The sequence below is a fragment of the Zonotrichia leucophrys genome, chromosome 2 (assembly GCF_028769735.1).
Source record: "Zonotrichia leucophrys gambelii isolate GWCS_2022_RI chromosome 2, RI_Zleu_2.0, whole genome shotgun sequence".
Lineage (NCBI taxonomy): Eukaryota > Metazoa > Chordata > Aves > Passeriformes > Passerellidae > Zonotrichia > Zonotrichia leucophrys.
Genome location: NC_088171.1, coordinates 36,396,857 through 36,411,820, shown reverse-complemented (window position 1 = coordinate 36,411,820; position 14,964 = coordinate 36,396,857). Strand labels below are relative to the sequence as shown.

The 14,964-nt window shown below is 41.0% G+C and overlaps 1 protein-coding gene across 1 annotated transcript in view; it reads right to left on the bottom strand.

The window, feature by feature from the left end:
* Positions 1-529: 529 nt before the first annotated feature.
* GALNT15 (polypeptide N-acetylgalactosaminyltransferase 15) overlaps positions 530-14,964 on the bottom strand; it is a 29,685-nt gene continuing 15,250 nt past the window's right edge. Inside the window, exons 4-10 of the mRNA XM_064704580.1 lie at positions 14,293-14,460; positions 13,558-13,675; positions 12,602-12,796; positions 7,771-7,902; positions 6,634-6,735; positions 5,723-5,860; positions 530-4,794 (exon numbers count right to left, since the gene is read on the bottom strand). Of these exons, the coding sequence (XP_064560650.1) occupies positions 4,651-4,794; positions 5,723-5,860; positions 6,634-6,735; positions 7,771-7,902; positions 12,602-12,796; positions 13,558-13,675; positions 14,293-14,460 (997 nt within the window). The 3' untranslated portion in view covers positions 530-4,650. The remainder of the gene's footprint in view (positions 4,795-5,722; positions 5,861-6,633; positions 6,736-7,770; positions 7,903-12,601; positions 12,797-13,557; positions 13,676-14,292; positions 14,461-14,964) is intronic.

The window sequence follows — 14,964 nt, the reverse complement described above, 5'->3', positions numbered from 1 at the left end:
ATTCTTATTCCTTCGGGACTAGATCATCTTTTAACACAGCATCCTACACAATGGGGTCTCTCAGTCTGTGAACAAAGAAGCTGTCTTAGAAAAGTGTGCTGTTGGATTTAACTCATTTGAGGAAACTGCAGATGGTAGCAAGTTTGTTCTTGGCTGTCATCTCTGTGCCTAAAGCCAGATCTTGGGGGAATCTTGGAAGAGCTGGGCACTGGGGTTGGGCTCCTGGAAGGGATTTTAGCCTGGGTACCCTTTGGGATTGTTTTCCTTCCACTTAACTCCAGTTTAAAATTGATACATGACATCTAAATTAATTATCAAGAAACCCTCTTTAATCAGTAGAGAAAGCAAGCATTTCTAGATAGTGATTTATCCATATTGGTTAAATACTTGCCATTGATTACCTCTGGAAATGTATTCTGCTCACCAGCAGAAGAAACTTAGACAACTGCCTTAGTTGTGACTACTGTTCAGGTGGCCCCAGTTAACAGAGGTGGATCCTCTTCCATGTGTCTAAAGCATAATCATCCCCAAGAGTGATAGCTAATTAAAAAAAGTAAGTGAAAAATTAGCAGCTATAAAGATAGCAAAACCACTATGGCTTCTACCTCAAGTAATGCAGCCAGATTGTTTTTCCAAAACATCCTTCCAAAGCACCTGGTGAATAAGCAGCTGTGAGCTGCCTGAAGGGTGTGCTGGAGTTCACACTTTCCAGGGACTGTGTTTGGAGTTCTTATTCAGACCTTTCCAATGAAATCAATGGAAATTATGGCAAAGATCTGCAAATTCAAATCCCCCTCTAAGATGCTGACAGGGGCAAGTCCTCCTGTACATTTCTGTAAGACTGTCAGGTGATGGCTGAATGAGGGTTTTGCCACTGGGTGCTTTCTGACTGGGTTTTTTGCAGACCAGCTGTGCTGCAGCATGAGGAAAAGAAGGCATTAACAAATCATAACAAAATGAAGGAAATAAAAATATGTTTCTCTGTGCATTGATACACTTTATTCAGGGCAGACACATGCAGTTTGCATAGCTTCAAAACATGAGCTTAAAAACATGTTACCTATTTGCAAAACACTCCTTTTTTACTCTCTTCCAATATGTTTGCAGTTTGACTCAAACTGCTTGAGATAAAATGAGATAGAAAGTCAGAGTCTGAAATCTCTCACTCACATGTCACCTTCCAGCTGTTATGGAAACCTAGGCTGTTACTGTTCTTGTCTAGGATGCCTGAACGTAGCTCCATTCTTTTCTGGGGATATCAGAAATGGAAGCTTTTGCATTTCAATCAGCAGTATTACAGCTGAATGAACATCTTCAAGGCAGCACCTGGAAGCACTTACACGTGGACTGAGAGATACCCTCAACATTTCTGTGCTACAGGATTTAGCATGAAGGTTGATAAACCTTCTGTCCCCGTTTAGGCTTCAGGTTAACACATGGAGAGGAATGCTGCCATTGTTTCTCTGTGCCAGTGATGGCACCTCTCTCACTAACAGGACAAAGCCCAGCCTGCAGCCAGCACCAACTGCATCAACTGAGACTTGCTTTAAAAGTACTCTGAATAGCATTTCAAGGCTTTATTTTCTTCCATTTTCCATGAGCTGGGAGAGGAATAAACTAGGTTGTTTAGTAAGTGCTGTCAACCAAAAGGTGACCTGTTCTTGAATCTGACCTTTTAGCTCAGCTTCATGGGTGGGTTTGGCTCAAAGCACTGTGCCTGGATTGTGAAATTCAAAGAAACAGGTGGAGTTACATTATAAGGTATTTATTTGTGTTATGCTGGAATTCCTTTGCTCTTGCCTGAGGCTTTGGAAGCTTTCAAAGTTTAAACTGCTTCATTCTTGCATGAAACATTTTGTCCTTACATTTTTCTCCTGTCACAGGAATTAGTGGAACCTGAAATGTTGACCATGTCTAAATAGATAACTGAAAGTAATTCTATGTTTTCTGGTGCTCAAGGCGTCATTGTGTGCTAGTATTGCATGAAAGATGGGTAAACATGAGGACAACAAACCAGCATGCTTAGCCACCACTCTTTGTTGAGCCCAGTTCCATGAGGAGAAGAGTTTATCTGATGGATGTAACCACAGGGGCAAAGTCTGAATGACCACCATGAGGAAACAATAATGGTAAAACCAACCAATCCAGTTAAAAGCCATATAGGAAGGAAAGTAGGAACAACAGGGATAGATGCTTTCCCTTTGTGTTTTTTTAAATTTGTGTGTACTAAGTTATATTAGAGGGAAGTGTGCTCCACAATCCACGTCCCCTTCTGGCTCATGCTCTGGAATTCAGTTCCCTTGGAAACCAAACACACATTTACTCTGTTACTAAGTGAAACAAGTGCATTAACAATTATTTCCTAAATGGTACTGCACCATAGGTTTTAATTTTATCTTTTGAAGAGGTATTAGGTAATATATTTTTATATGGTACATATATCTACAGCAAACCTTCTTTTCTAGGTTTTTAACACTATGTTAAAAAGTAGTATAAATGAAGATGCCCATGTCTCTGAAATTCCAAACATTTCCTCTCTAAACCAAAAATATTTTCATTCTTCTTTGAGATAAATATCATTTGTGGTCAATTACCATATTTGTATACACATTTTTTAACATTTACCTAAATTCTGAAGGAATTATATTCCCAGTTTAGTGTCCAAAATATAATAAATAATACATAATTTAAAAACCTGGCATAGTCATAATTTAAAATAAAGGCATCACATGTCATTAAAACAGCATTCTACTCAGCATTTCTGCAATTTAAAAAATTCTCTTTTCTCACCCTAGATTTGGGCAATGGTCAGGTATCACTTGTGTTCTGGAAGAGGTTGCTATCATCATCTTAGCTGAAAATTAAACCATTTTCCAGAATGTCACAGGAAATTTTAGATGACACAGCAGAAATAGTAATAGATTCTGATGCTATCAAAGAAAGCATAAGTGGTAATCAAGATGATTGGAGTGATGCCTGAACACAGTGTGTTCTTTAGCATTCAAAGTAGACAGAGAATTAGACACTGGGAGAGGTTTTGGACAACACAACAGAGAATACTCTTCATGTCCTCTGTTGTAACCAATTTTATATGCTTGATACCAATTTATTATGATTTACTGAGAGCAGGTAACTGGAAGGCTCTAAGCAGAATAATCTGTTACTCCTTCCTTTCTCTGAAGTTTAAACAATGTGCTGTGCATTTAAAAAAACCCCACAATTTTCTGTCTCTTGAAAATAATGCAAAACCTAAGTGAGTTTCATTAAAGATGCCCTTCCCCTTTAATATGTACATAGGATTATCACTGATCTGTACTATAAATCAGATGTGATGTTGATGTGGGAAGACTCCCAAATCTCTGTTCTTCTTTCTTAGCAGGCTCTTGGGAAGTGTCATCATTGACTTTATCTTCAAAAAGGAAAGTACCCTAATGAGATACTGAAGTGGAATTTTGCTTGGCAAAGTTCATACTGTGTGAGACCATTCTTGTTATCTAACCTCATCTCTCATTCACTCCTTTGAATGACAGCAGGTCAGCAGCAATGCAGGCTCTACAGAAGAAGCTTCTTTAGAAAATTTGGTCTTTTCAGGAACATCTTGAAGACCCACGACAGCAAGAATCTATACAATCTTCTTGGCTAAAACTGACAGCTTGAAAGACTTAACTCAGGCTGCAGGCAAATGGAAGCAAACCAGTATTTTCTTCCTAGGTAGCCACTGTTGAAACTGGCTGTTTCCCTTCACTTGCTGTTTTCAGCCAGCACTTCTGTTACTGCAATAATAACAGTAATAATAATAATAATAATAATAATAGTAAGCTCATCCCATGGCTTTACAAGAGCAAATGGATGCCACCGATTCTTTCTATTCCCAAATAAGCAGAGAACTTGTTACCCTCCTTAGTACCCCAAAAGTTTCCTGAGGAGTTGTCCTTAAATATAATTAAAACAACAACAAAAAAAGTTGTTAATATTTCAGTCTCATTCTCCCATCCAAATTAGTCTGTGGATAAGGATTTAAGGAAGGGTGTGCCAAACACTGACTTTTAGTAGTCCAAGTCAATTAGAGCAATTAGTGCCTAATTAAGTGTTAATTTATGCTCTGTGTAATCTCACAGAGAGTAGAAATTTGGCTCAGGTTAATTGGAAAACAAAACTTTTGCCATTACATGTGGAAACATCTATTAATTTCATACATACAAAACCTACTTTGTTTTATATGAGTCGAGGGCACTGTAAAACAAGGCTAAACTTCTGTCCTGGTTTAGCTGGCTTCCTCTTACAGTTTCAAAAATCTCACTTTTTTTCCTGTATCCTGAGAAGTCACAGCATATACTGAAGACAAGCTGTCTGGCAGCCAATTTTCCATGTTTCCATCAAAGGGCAAACTTAAGCGTCTTCTGAAATAGCAGAGTTGAGAATTTATTGATTCTCACAATCTCTCTATTCCCTGCTTCACAGAATAAATAGAGGTTTTAGCTAGAGCTGGGTTAACCAGGAGCCAGGCTTTTAAACAAGAGAAATTCCTGACTTCTTTGCATGCTACAGCAAACACAAACAGCTTTCTTGTCCTTGCAGGAAATGCATCTTAAATCCCAAGCAGAAGTAATGTTAAACTTTGGAGACTTGACCTCTGCAGAGACCTGCCAGTCACCTCTGCCGCAGCCCATGGGAACGCTCAAATTGCCACACCTGATTTGCGTTCTTGTTACATGCAGACAGAAACAAGTCCTCATCTTCACTCTTTGCTGCCTCTATGCATTTGCCAGAAAGGATATGGACAATCATTCCATTCTATAAGATGAGAGAAGAAAGGAAAGAAAGAACAAATTAAAAGTAAGGGATTTCCAGTAAAAGCTAGGCCATGTTTCAGAAAATTTATATACAATATATCACCAGTAATAACTGGTTGTTCAGGTTTTTTTTTAAGCAATGCTCCAAACACAATGACTGGATTTAGCTGTGTGCCCAGAGCATGGTGAATATTCATAGTTCCTTTTGAAGCTAACATGAGTGGTAGGTGCTGAGTTCTCTTCCACCACTGTTTTTTTCTTATGGCTACAGGTTGTCATCAGCACCACCTCAGTACCACAGGCCAAAACATTTCCTAAGGACCAGTGCTTGCCTAAGGAATCAAACCAAATTACAGTAGGGCTGTTCCTGAGGATTGCTGGATCCCTACAACTGCAGTAACTGCATTTTCCCAGGCTGTACCAGAGCATGACATTTTTCAGTCTTGTTGAGGAGTTCCTGCTCTGCTGAGTAAAGTTCACTGAAAAACAGTGAATTCCTCTAATAGGAAGTTTGTTCTTCTCTTACAATGCAGGAGAAAATTTAATGTTCCCCACTGTAAGCTCCACAAAGGGCTCTCATTTAGGAGTGGTCAGGATTTCCAAACCTTCCCTCAATCTGAAGGAAATGGGAAAGGGTTTGCCCTGCTCTTATTTTCACAACCACTGATTCAGATTCTATTCCAACAGGTAAAACAAAGACACAGGATTTTAGGTAGGATTTCTGTCATTGTATTTCTAAACCAAATGTTTTTTACATAGGCAGTGTTAGTGGGCTTGAGACATCCTATTTTTTTCTGAGTTAAAAATTACAGAAGTGAAATTTGCCCTTCAGGTACCTCATGCCTTCCTCACACACAAATCTTGAAATCACCCAGTGATCCCACAGTCACCATCAGCTGCCTTTCCCCCATGGCAGAGCCACCACTGACCTCCTGGACATCCCAGTGCTGGTTGCTGTTGTCTGTCTCCTTTGTACAGTTTTGAGGGATAACCTTCCCGTGTCTGACATCAAAGCAAAGCCGCGGAGCAGAACCAAGCAAGATTTCTTTCATGTTGTATTCAAAGTGCTGGGAAAGGAAGGGTTTGTTTGAACAATGATGGATGGACATCCCAGTTCATTTTTAAAGGCTAATTCTAAAGACAATTTCCTGTACATGTTTGTTAAGATGCAATCTAAACATGAGTTACAGAGACCCAACGGCCTTGACCCTTCAGGCAGTTCCCCCTGCTAGCTAATTCTGGCATAACTATTTACCCAAGGAAAGGCTTTGTGAACTATGATTATGTGTGACATAAACCCACCCTGTCATAAAATTTTCCAGTTTCATAAATATTTGAATAGAAGGGTGTTTCTGACAGTGTCTTCACATGCTGCAGTTTGAAATGTGCTTGCAGCTCACCCCGAGCTAGACCGATGCCAGCTAGGGAGTGTAAATGAATTTTCTCTTGCTTTAGACTGCAGTTTAGGCATTAATCTTCAGATTAAGTCACTAAGGGAGAATCCCCTCCTCCCCCTCTATATTTTGGAACAGTTAAGTATTTTTAACTCACAAGCCTTCTCTTCCCCAGACACTACCAAATATACTAAACAAATAAGTGCTTAATTTTGTCTTCTGGTGCAAAGTGTGGGTATCTGCCCCAGTGACATATGGGGACACCGGCATTTTTTGAGTGGCACTTAGCTGTGGAAGAGTGGGCATTGTTGCTTTAGCACATGCAAATTTTGAACATGCCAGTATTTCCACTAGTGTCAACCCAGCCCCTTACATGTTGGGGTGCCTGTCCTCTGCATGGCTCCCTAGGTGTGACACAGTGCCTAAACACTCCAAGTATACATTACCTGGGTGGGACTGTCACTGCAAGGGGAGAGCTCAATAGACCCTTCTGCAGCAGCTCTTCCAGGCCTGTAATCTGCACAGAAGCCAACACCAGTATTGTAAAGCTGTAAGAAAAGGTTTATACTGAAATAAATCGCAATTGGATACAAACAAAATATCCTTCACCTAACATTTTGTGATTGTTTCCCTTCATGATATATGATTTTGTTCATAAATCAGGCACTATTTCTTTTCTTTCAGACTTGGTCTTGCTTATTGATCTTGCAAACTATTGTGATATAAAAGGCAATGTTTCACCCAGGGTCAGTTACCCAGTGAGTTTTGTTTAAATTAGAGAGATCCACTTCTGGGTTTAACTATTATGATAATTAAAAGAAAGATATCTAAATGTTTACGCTAGTGAAAAATTGCACTTCAACAGGACACTGTAGTCAGAAAAAACACAAGATATTCCAGAAGAAACGTCACAATTCCTGTGATCCAAACTCAGTTCTTACACTTTTCTCAAGCTTTATTTTTTGAAAATAAAGAGCACATAAAATAGTAAAAGGACACAGTAAAATCTGGCTAAAGATAGCTGAGTGTGAATTAATTAGTAGACCTTGTTGTCTTGTTGGGGGAAACTCCCTTCCAGTAAGACTGCCGGGAATAAATTAATATTCAATGAATTATAATTGTCAACTATGCGTTTAAAAAAAAACCCCAGACATTCCATGTCCTGTACACAGTCAGCCAGGGAACTCCTATTGCTATCACTTCTCTCCTTCAGGAAGTGCAGGACTGAAGAAATCCTTTTTTTCTCTTTGCGCACATGGGTCAGCACAGAGATATCTTGGCTGCTGTCACTTCTGCCATCTGCACGAGGCAACACAGTTCTTTTCCCTTACTAATGGCACCTGAAGAACCTCAGGTTAGGATCCTCTGAGCTGTGACACTGAACGAGTCAGACAATCTGGGTTCAGTTCCTGGCTGGTTTTCTACATTTCTGTGAGAATTTGGGCCAACTCTTTGTCTTTTTCTTTCTCCTCCCACCCTGGTTGCATTGCCTATTTGGACCAAGTACTCAGGACATGGAAGTGACACTGGAGTCTTTGAACAATGCAAAAAAAGATCATTCTTCATAGTGTGTTTTCTCTTACCTTGCCAGAGAATCTTGGTGTGTCTCCAGGTTGGGAGAGTTCAGGGTACACATTTGATAGAAACCACTGGAAATTTCTACAGCCCAGTCTCTTCTGTAGCTGAAGGCGCTCGCTGCAGTCTGGCTTCTCTGCCTTTATGGAGAAAGGGAGAAGGGCAGCAAGGATATTTGTGTATTTGTGTTAGACATGCTAGGAGTTGAAATGACTACACAGGAATTTTTTCTACCACCTTCTCTATCCTGAATGTTATAGATATTTAAATCTATCTCTTATGACATATGCAAAGGCGGAGATCCAGCTATAGCCTTCCTCAAACTTTGTGTTAAAACAGCCACAGTCTGGCATCGAGACAGAAGTGTTTCAGAAGTGGCATACATTGTGAAAATAAGTATGTGCTCTAAAATTATTATTATACTGCAAGATAAGTCAGTCTTTGTCATAGTTTTATTAAAAAAAAAATCAGGATCAAGTTTGATAGTTGTTGCACTGAAATTCAGTGGGATTGTATTAGATTGCCATTTAATACAGAATTTTTCTCACTGATAAAAACTCAATTTCCTGGCCTTTAACAGCCCAAATTACCCAGTTACTGTCAGTCCTCTATGATCAGAGGGAATAAGTGATGACAGAATTTAACCCAAAATATAGTCTATCACCTATTATCTGTCTATTATCTGACAGTTACTAAATCTAATGAACAAAGGTGCTCTGCAGCTATAATACATTAAACCTTTCCTATGATTTCTCCATTTTCTTGAATTATAAAGACACAATATCAGCTCTCAACTTTCCTGGTAGCAACTCTGTTATGAAAAAAAACAAATGCCTTCAACCCTTGGTGCAGCTACAGGCATCTGTGTTGCAAAGGCTGACAGGCTGAATATTTGAGTGTATTTAGCACTAAAGATGACTAACAGGGTTTTCAAAACCTCTAAGGACTTATGTGTCTAATTCTGCAGTTTCAAAACCACACAAAACGCTTTTCTAAATCTCTCAGTGCCCAAATATTAAAAACATCTAATAACCCTTAAAAGTTCCTCTCTTCTTTCTTGCCAGCAGTAGATCTCCCCTCTTCATGTTTCTACTTTTTAAAAAATGCAGTTTGGGATGGGATTCCAGGAAACTGGTCTGGATTTCTTCATCAAAAATTAAAATTGGCAATGTAAGCAGAGAATTGCCCGTAAATAACTTTTTCCCAGACCAGCTATTTCTTTGTATCCATAAAAAAGAAAGAAAAGCACTTTGCATAATGGAAAACACTGACAAATGAAGGGCCTTGGTGATCCAAGGTGAGGTGTCAGGCTCTAAAGGCAAGGATCAATCATTCCATAGGGCACTGTTCGCCAGCCTTTGTAAACTCCCCAGGCAAAGCTCAACAGTTGCAGTATGCTAAAGAGAACCTCATACTTCAGTGTCAGTCTGAGATTCAATAAGCATAACAACAAAGCTTAGCAATTCTGCACCACACAAACCTGTCCTCTAGAGGTTTTCTTGGAAAAGGGAGAGAGAGAAGTAAAATGCTTCCCCAAAAAAGAGATGTTTCTCATGAGACCCTGCCCTGGCTGAGGAAGGCAGTGGCAGTAAATCTCATTTTATCATACTAGTTACAGTCTGCATTTGATACCGAATAAATGGGTTAAATAAGGTAAAGAAAGTCATTGTCCCTGTAAACCAATCTGAAAGGAAACTGTGCCTGTAGATTCAATATGCAAACCACACAAGAAAAGGAGCCAAAAAGCTGGTGGCTGAAGTAGCACAGAGCTGGGAAGAGCCGAATTCATCTGTTTAATGCTCACACTCAGGCATTCTGTGCAAGATGTGATTCAGACCATAAACCAAGAAGAGTTATAAAGCCAGCTAAATGGGGGTCACTGGTTGTTTTCTGCAGTGAGCAATGGTGGTGGTGAAGACTCACGGAGAATTCTATAGTGGCCCATAGGTGGCTCTGCTCACCCTCTCAGCGCAATAAATCCCCTCAGGGCCCTTTGCCGCTGAGCGGCAATAATGTCCTCGCTTGCCTGAGCCTTTTGAATAACATCCCGCTGCACTGACAGCCTGAAAACATCGGCTGTGAAAGAAAGGAACACACAAAAAGGGCCATTTATGTTACGGTATGCTGCACCCAGAGATCATAAAATTTATCATTTGAGGGAGCATCATACTCAGAAGTAGTAAAAGTGTTCTGGCTAGAATAAACTCAGGCAAAAGGTCATGCTGCTTACAGCTAGCAAGCTGTATCATTGGTGACTAGTTTTTAGTAGAGAAAATTGCTTCTGAGGTGACAAGAAAAGCCTTCAGGGAATTATTAAATGATTTAAAAACCTCACTACCCATTTTAAAAGGCTTGGTCTAGTGACTATAAACCTTTGTGAATCAATTGACAAGCTCCTGGCCAGTGAAGTTCAAACCTGCAACACAGGCAGTGAGGGAGGACCTTTTAAAAATGTGAAAATAAGAGTAGAAAAGGAAACATAATAGTTCCAGACTCTACAATTAGTAGGCTAACTGGAGAGGCAGATCCACTGGTGGAGCATAAGGAGGTCAGTCCTGTTCTCCCCACTCTAATGCAGCTCCTGCTGGATCTGGCTTTCTTGGGTGATGGCCAGCCCTGAATGAACGAGGCATGCAGGGCAGGTATTACTGGTGCTCACCAGTGCAGGTGAGCTCATGAAAGCCTTCAAGATTGGTGGCAGCCCTGGCTGTAGCGACCAAGCCCTTGAGTTTGTGATCTCAAGGACTGTGAGCCTGGTGAGGAGCCAAGTCAAGACCCTGAACTTTGCAAGAGCAAAATTCCAGCTGTTTAAGGAGTTGGTGAAAGAGATCCCCTAGGAAACTGTCCTTAAGGACAGAGGGGCTGACCAGAGCTGGCAGCTCCTTAAAGCCACTTTTCCTGCAGTGCAAGAGCTCTCTATCCTAGTGTGTAGGGAATTGAGCAAGGCAGGCCAGAAACTAGCATGGCTGAGCAAAGATCTGCTCCTCAAAGAGAGGAGTAAGAAAGAAATGCACAGACAGTGAAAGCAGGCACAGGTGACCTGAGGGAGGTACAGGGATATGGTTTGAATGTGTCAGGGTGGCGTCAGGAAAGCCAAGGCAAAGCTGGAACAGGACTTGGCAAGGGACACAAAGAATCACAAGAAGGGATTAATTCTATAAATACATAGGTCAGAAAAGACGCCCCCCCTCTGCACTGATAACCAAGAAAAGTGAACTGGTGGTGACTGATATGGAGAAGGCTGAGTTGTATTCCTCAGCCTTCGCTGGCAGTCAGGCTCTCCACTCTCTCAAGACCCTGATCCTCTGAGTGAGTGGGAAAGGGAAAGGAAGTCCCTTGCCCTATAAGGGAAGAGCAAGTGGGGGATCACTTGATGGAACTGAATAGAAGTGAGGGCTTCAGGGAGAATTTAGAGCAGACTCCCAGCACCTAAAGGGGATTTACAAAAAGCAGCAGTAGTTTTAAACTCAAAGAGAGCAGGTCTAGATTAGTTATTGGGAAGAAATCCTTTACTCAGAGGGTGGTGAGGCATTGGCACAGGTTGCCCAGAGAAGCTGCAGTTGCCCCATCCCTGGAAGGGGATGAGGCATCATCCCTGAGGCCTCATCCCTGCTCAAGGCCATGCTGGATGGGGCCCTGAGCAGCCTGATCTAGTGAATGGCATCCTTGCACACAGCAGGAGAGTTGGAATGAGAGAATCTTTAAGGTCCCTTCCAACCCAAACCTTTCTCTGATTCTATGAAACTGGAGCAAATATGAATGGGAAACTGCACAGCACCTCCCCATGCTTGCCTAAATGCTTTCAGTGATTTTTTTTCTCCTTAAAAGCCTGTCATTGTGAAATGAACAGGAAGATAAATGATACTTTCATTCAAAACTGCTTACAAGTTTGTCCACTACCTTGTAGAAAGAATATGATTACAAGAAAAGGTACTGGAGCCTGAGAATTCCTGAGAACTGCAGCAACATTAACAATATTAACAACATTAACTCCACCAACAACATTCCCCACAGCTGCAAGACTCCCAGTAAGCAAACATCCACTTGTTTGTGATACAAGGGATATACAGTTCCTTGACCACCCCTGATCTGCCATGGAGACTGTACTTCAAAAACAGGTGTGGCCATTCTGCAGTTATTGGATGGTGTGTAACCTGCAGATGGTTCAACTGTAGGTGCCTGCCAGGGCTACACCACACATCTGCCTGCAATCCTGTCCTAGTTTACAGGCTGCTGGGAATCCAAATTCCTGGAGGAATGTCTAGTCAGATGTCCACACCATGCTTCTAATGAAAAGGTAACTTGTAAATAGTGGCATGTTGAGATCTGACTTTCTCGGTTCAGTTGCTTCTGGATATGTCAGTTCAGGGAAAAAAACATAGCTTTTCTGTCACTAGACCACTCAGATATGTTCCCTTCCAGGAGAGACTATAATTTGCCACTTGCCTGTGACTAACACTGAATATCCTCATGAACCCTATGAGGAAAACCAGAAACTGAGAGTGAACCCTCTAGGACAGTCCTTTGAGCACACAATGCTGCAGGTTTCCACTTCAGATGCATCATAACCCTCCATCAGTGACAAAACAAACCACAGCTTGTTGGGGAGTCATTTGGAGAAGAGATTATACTCCATAAGATTTGATAACAACAGCACAAAGCTGAACTTAGGCACAAGTTTCTCTCTCTCCTTCTTGATCTGACAGCTCATTCACTGGAAGGTTTAATAAAAAGATTTTCCCCTGCATCTGACAGCATACAGACATCACCACTCCTATTCCTCTCCCTTCACCTATCTCTACACAAACCTCCAAAACAAACCACTAGAGATGTTTTTACCTTGCTGATTAAGAAAGCCACTGTGTCATGCTTGTAGAAGTTCTCTTTAAAGGAGCCCAGCCAGGTCTCTGCTATCCGGATTTTGTTCCTCACAATGGCCTCTTCATAGGAGAAAGCGCGGGGGAAGTGATTTCGATAGACGTGCCCAACTCGGGAGCATGGGATAATTTCTACAGAGCCACCACAGAGCCAGGTCTGAAACACAGGTGAAAGCACAAATAGAGATTACCTTATTTAGATTACTTTTATCTGAAAGGAAGAAGCTCCTTTACTCTAGGCTCTGCTTCAGGAAATCCTGGAAACAGCAGGAGCATTATTACATGCTTCTTCATACATTGCTCCCCACAGACACAGAGAAGATTCTGGGCATTCAGACCTCTGATTTGACCCAGTATGGCTATTAATATGCTTTTATGTTTTTCTGTGCACAAACAGTGCAGAGTAGTGGAGAGATCTGGGTGCACAGCTTCCCTTGTCTGGGACAATAAAAACACTATACCCCTTTGTGCCTGCAATTTAAATTGGTTTTCAATATCAGTAACTCTTCATATTCAGCAAAAATCAATGCAAAGGATTTAATATAAACAATTTGCTATTAAAACTACAGGCTGGCAAAGAAATAAAGCTACTCTCCCTTTGGTGCATGTTAACATGCCAGAATAGAAGAGACAGCTTTCAGAGGGTGCCAAAAGTAGTGACTCAGGCCTCAGGCAGATAGTGATAGCCAGCTAAACTTCCTTCTTCTGACATAATGCTCCTAACTCTCAGCAGCTGCATGTTCTTGCATAGTCCTGACAGGCTGTGGAGTATGGGGATTGATTTCTGCAGGGAAGGTTGTAGTCTCCATAACCCAACTTGTTCTGCATTGTTTTTACAAATATCTTCTTCCTTTTTCACTCAGGTTGCTTAAAATTGCAATAGTTACCACATCTTGATGTTTTAATTAAGGTCCTTACCCTAATGGATAGTTCCAGGTTTTCTGCTCCCCACATGGTCATGTCAGAATCATAAGCTCCAGTATTTTGGAAGTAATGTCGATCCATGGCCACCACTGCACCAGCTACTGCAGGACTCCTGTATAGAAAACAGTTTGGAAGTGAACACCTTGTTTATGGATAAGGAATTACACAGAGGGTGAAAATTCCACCATTTCCATAGAGAGAGTATTACAAAATGATTCACTACTGTTCCATATAAGCTTGAATGAACTGATTATCTAACCAAAATAAAGGACAACTGGAGTGTAATTCTAGGATTTGTTTGGGGAAGGGAGCTAACAGCTAAGAGGTGAATTATCAAATAAGACTCAGAACAGTGGGGAACATTGCACACATGTACATTCAAAACAAGAGATAAACAGATCATGAGTAAGACATCTTTTTTAACTCTGTATGACATGTCTTTTGCTTTCCCTACAAATCTCCACACCTTGTCTAGTCAGGCTGTTCTCTAGTTGTGTCGATGTGTGGAAAATATTTTTCACATTGAAAGTGTGACCGCAGTCTAGTTAGAATGATTACAAAAGGCCAAAAAACCAGCACAAACAAAAAACCTATCCCTTAAGAGTTATTAATTGAGCAAGTGCAAGTAACCACACCTTTCTCTTGTTAGCTGGAAGATGACCCAAGATGACCCAAATGTGCAGTTTTGCCACTGGGCTGAGCAAGGCACATTGTCTGATGGACTGTTACCTGATAGGGCTGATGGGAGACTGGCGTACCTTCTCTTCATGCTCTGGCACTGGTTCCCAATGAAAATCTAATTTCCAGTCAAAAACACCTCGATGCAAGCCCACAGAGTGATAGTACTGAAAGGTCTTCCAGTCTATGACATCTATGACAGGGGAGACGACACTGTTTCTGAAAAAAACAATACCACTTATTTCCCAAACCAAAGCATAAATGAAGTCCATTCCTCTCAGTAAACATTAGTTCTCTTTGACACTGCCAAGCACAAGCACTCCTCTAAATGCTGAGTGCCCTTAGTTTCCCTGCTAACAGAAGCTTATGCTGGGATTCTCATGCTCGTTGCATGGGAATACTGAGCTTGCAGTGAGGAATCTAGAGATCAATAATTTACTGATACCCTGTACCTTGCATTGTCATATAACACTATCTAGGATTTTGTTAGGAGTTAGCCATCAGAATTCTTACAAAGCTATTTCACACAGAGGCCCCAGCCTCTGATGCTACAGGCTCTGCATGGATGCAAAGTTTATAGAAGAAGATGGTTTTGGCTTCTCACCCTTTACTATCCTCTGATTTTGCTGTAAATATTGCACACACTTCATGAGTTTGTTACATTAGGCCAATAAAGAGTGCACTTATCCTTAGTTTGTTCTGCTGGTGTTTTGAAAAAATATT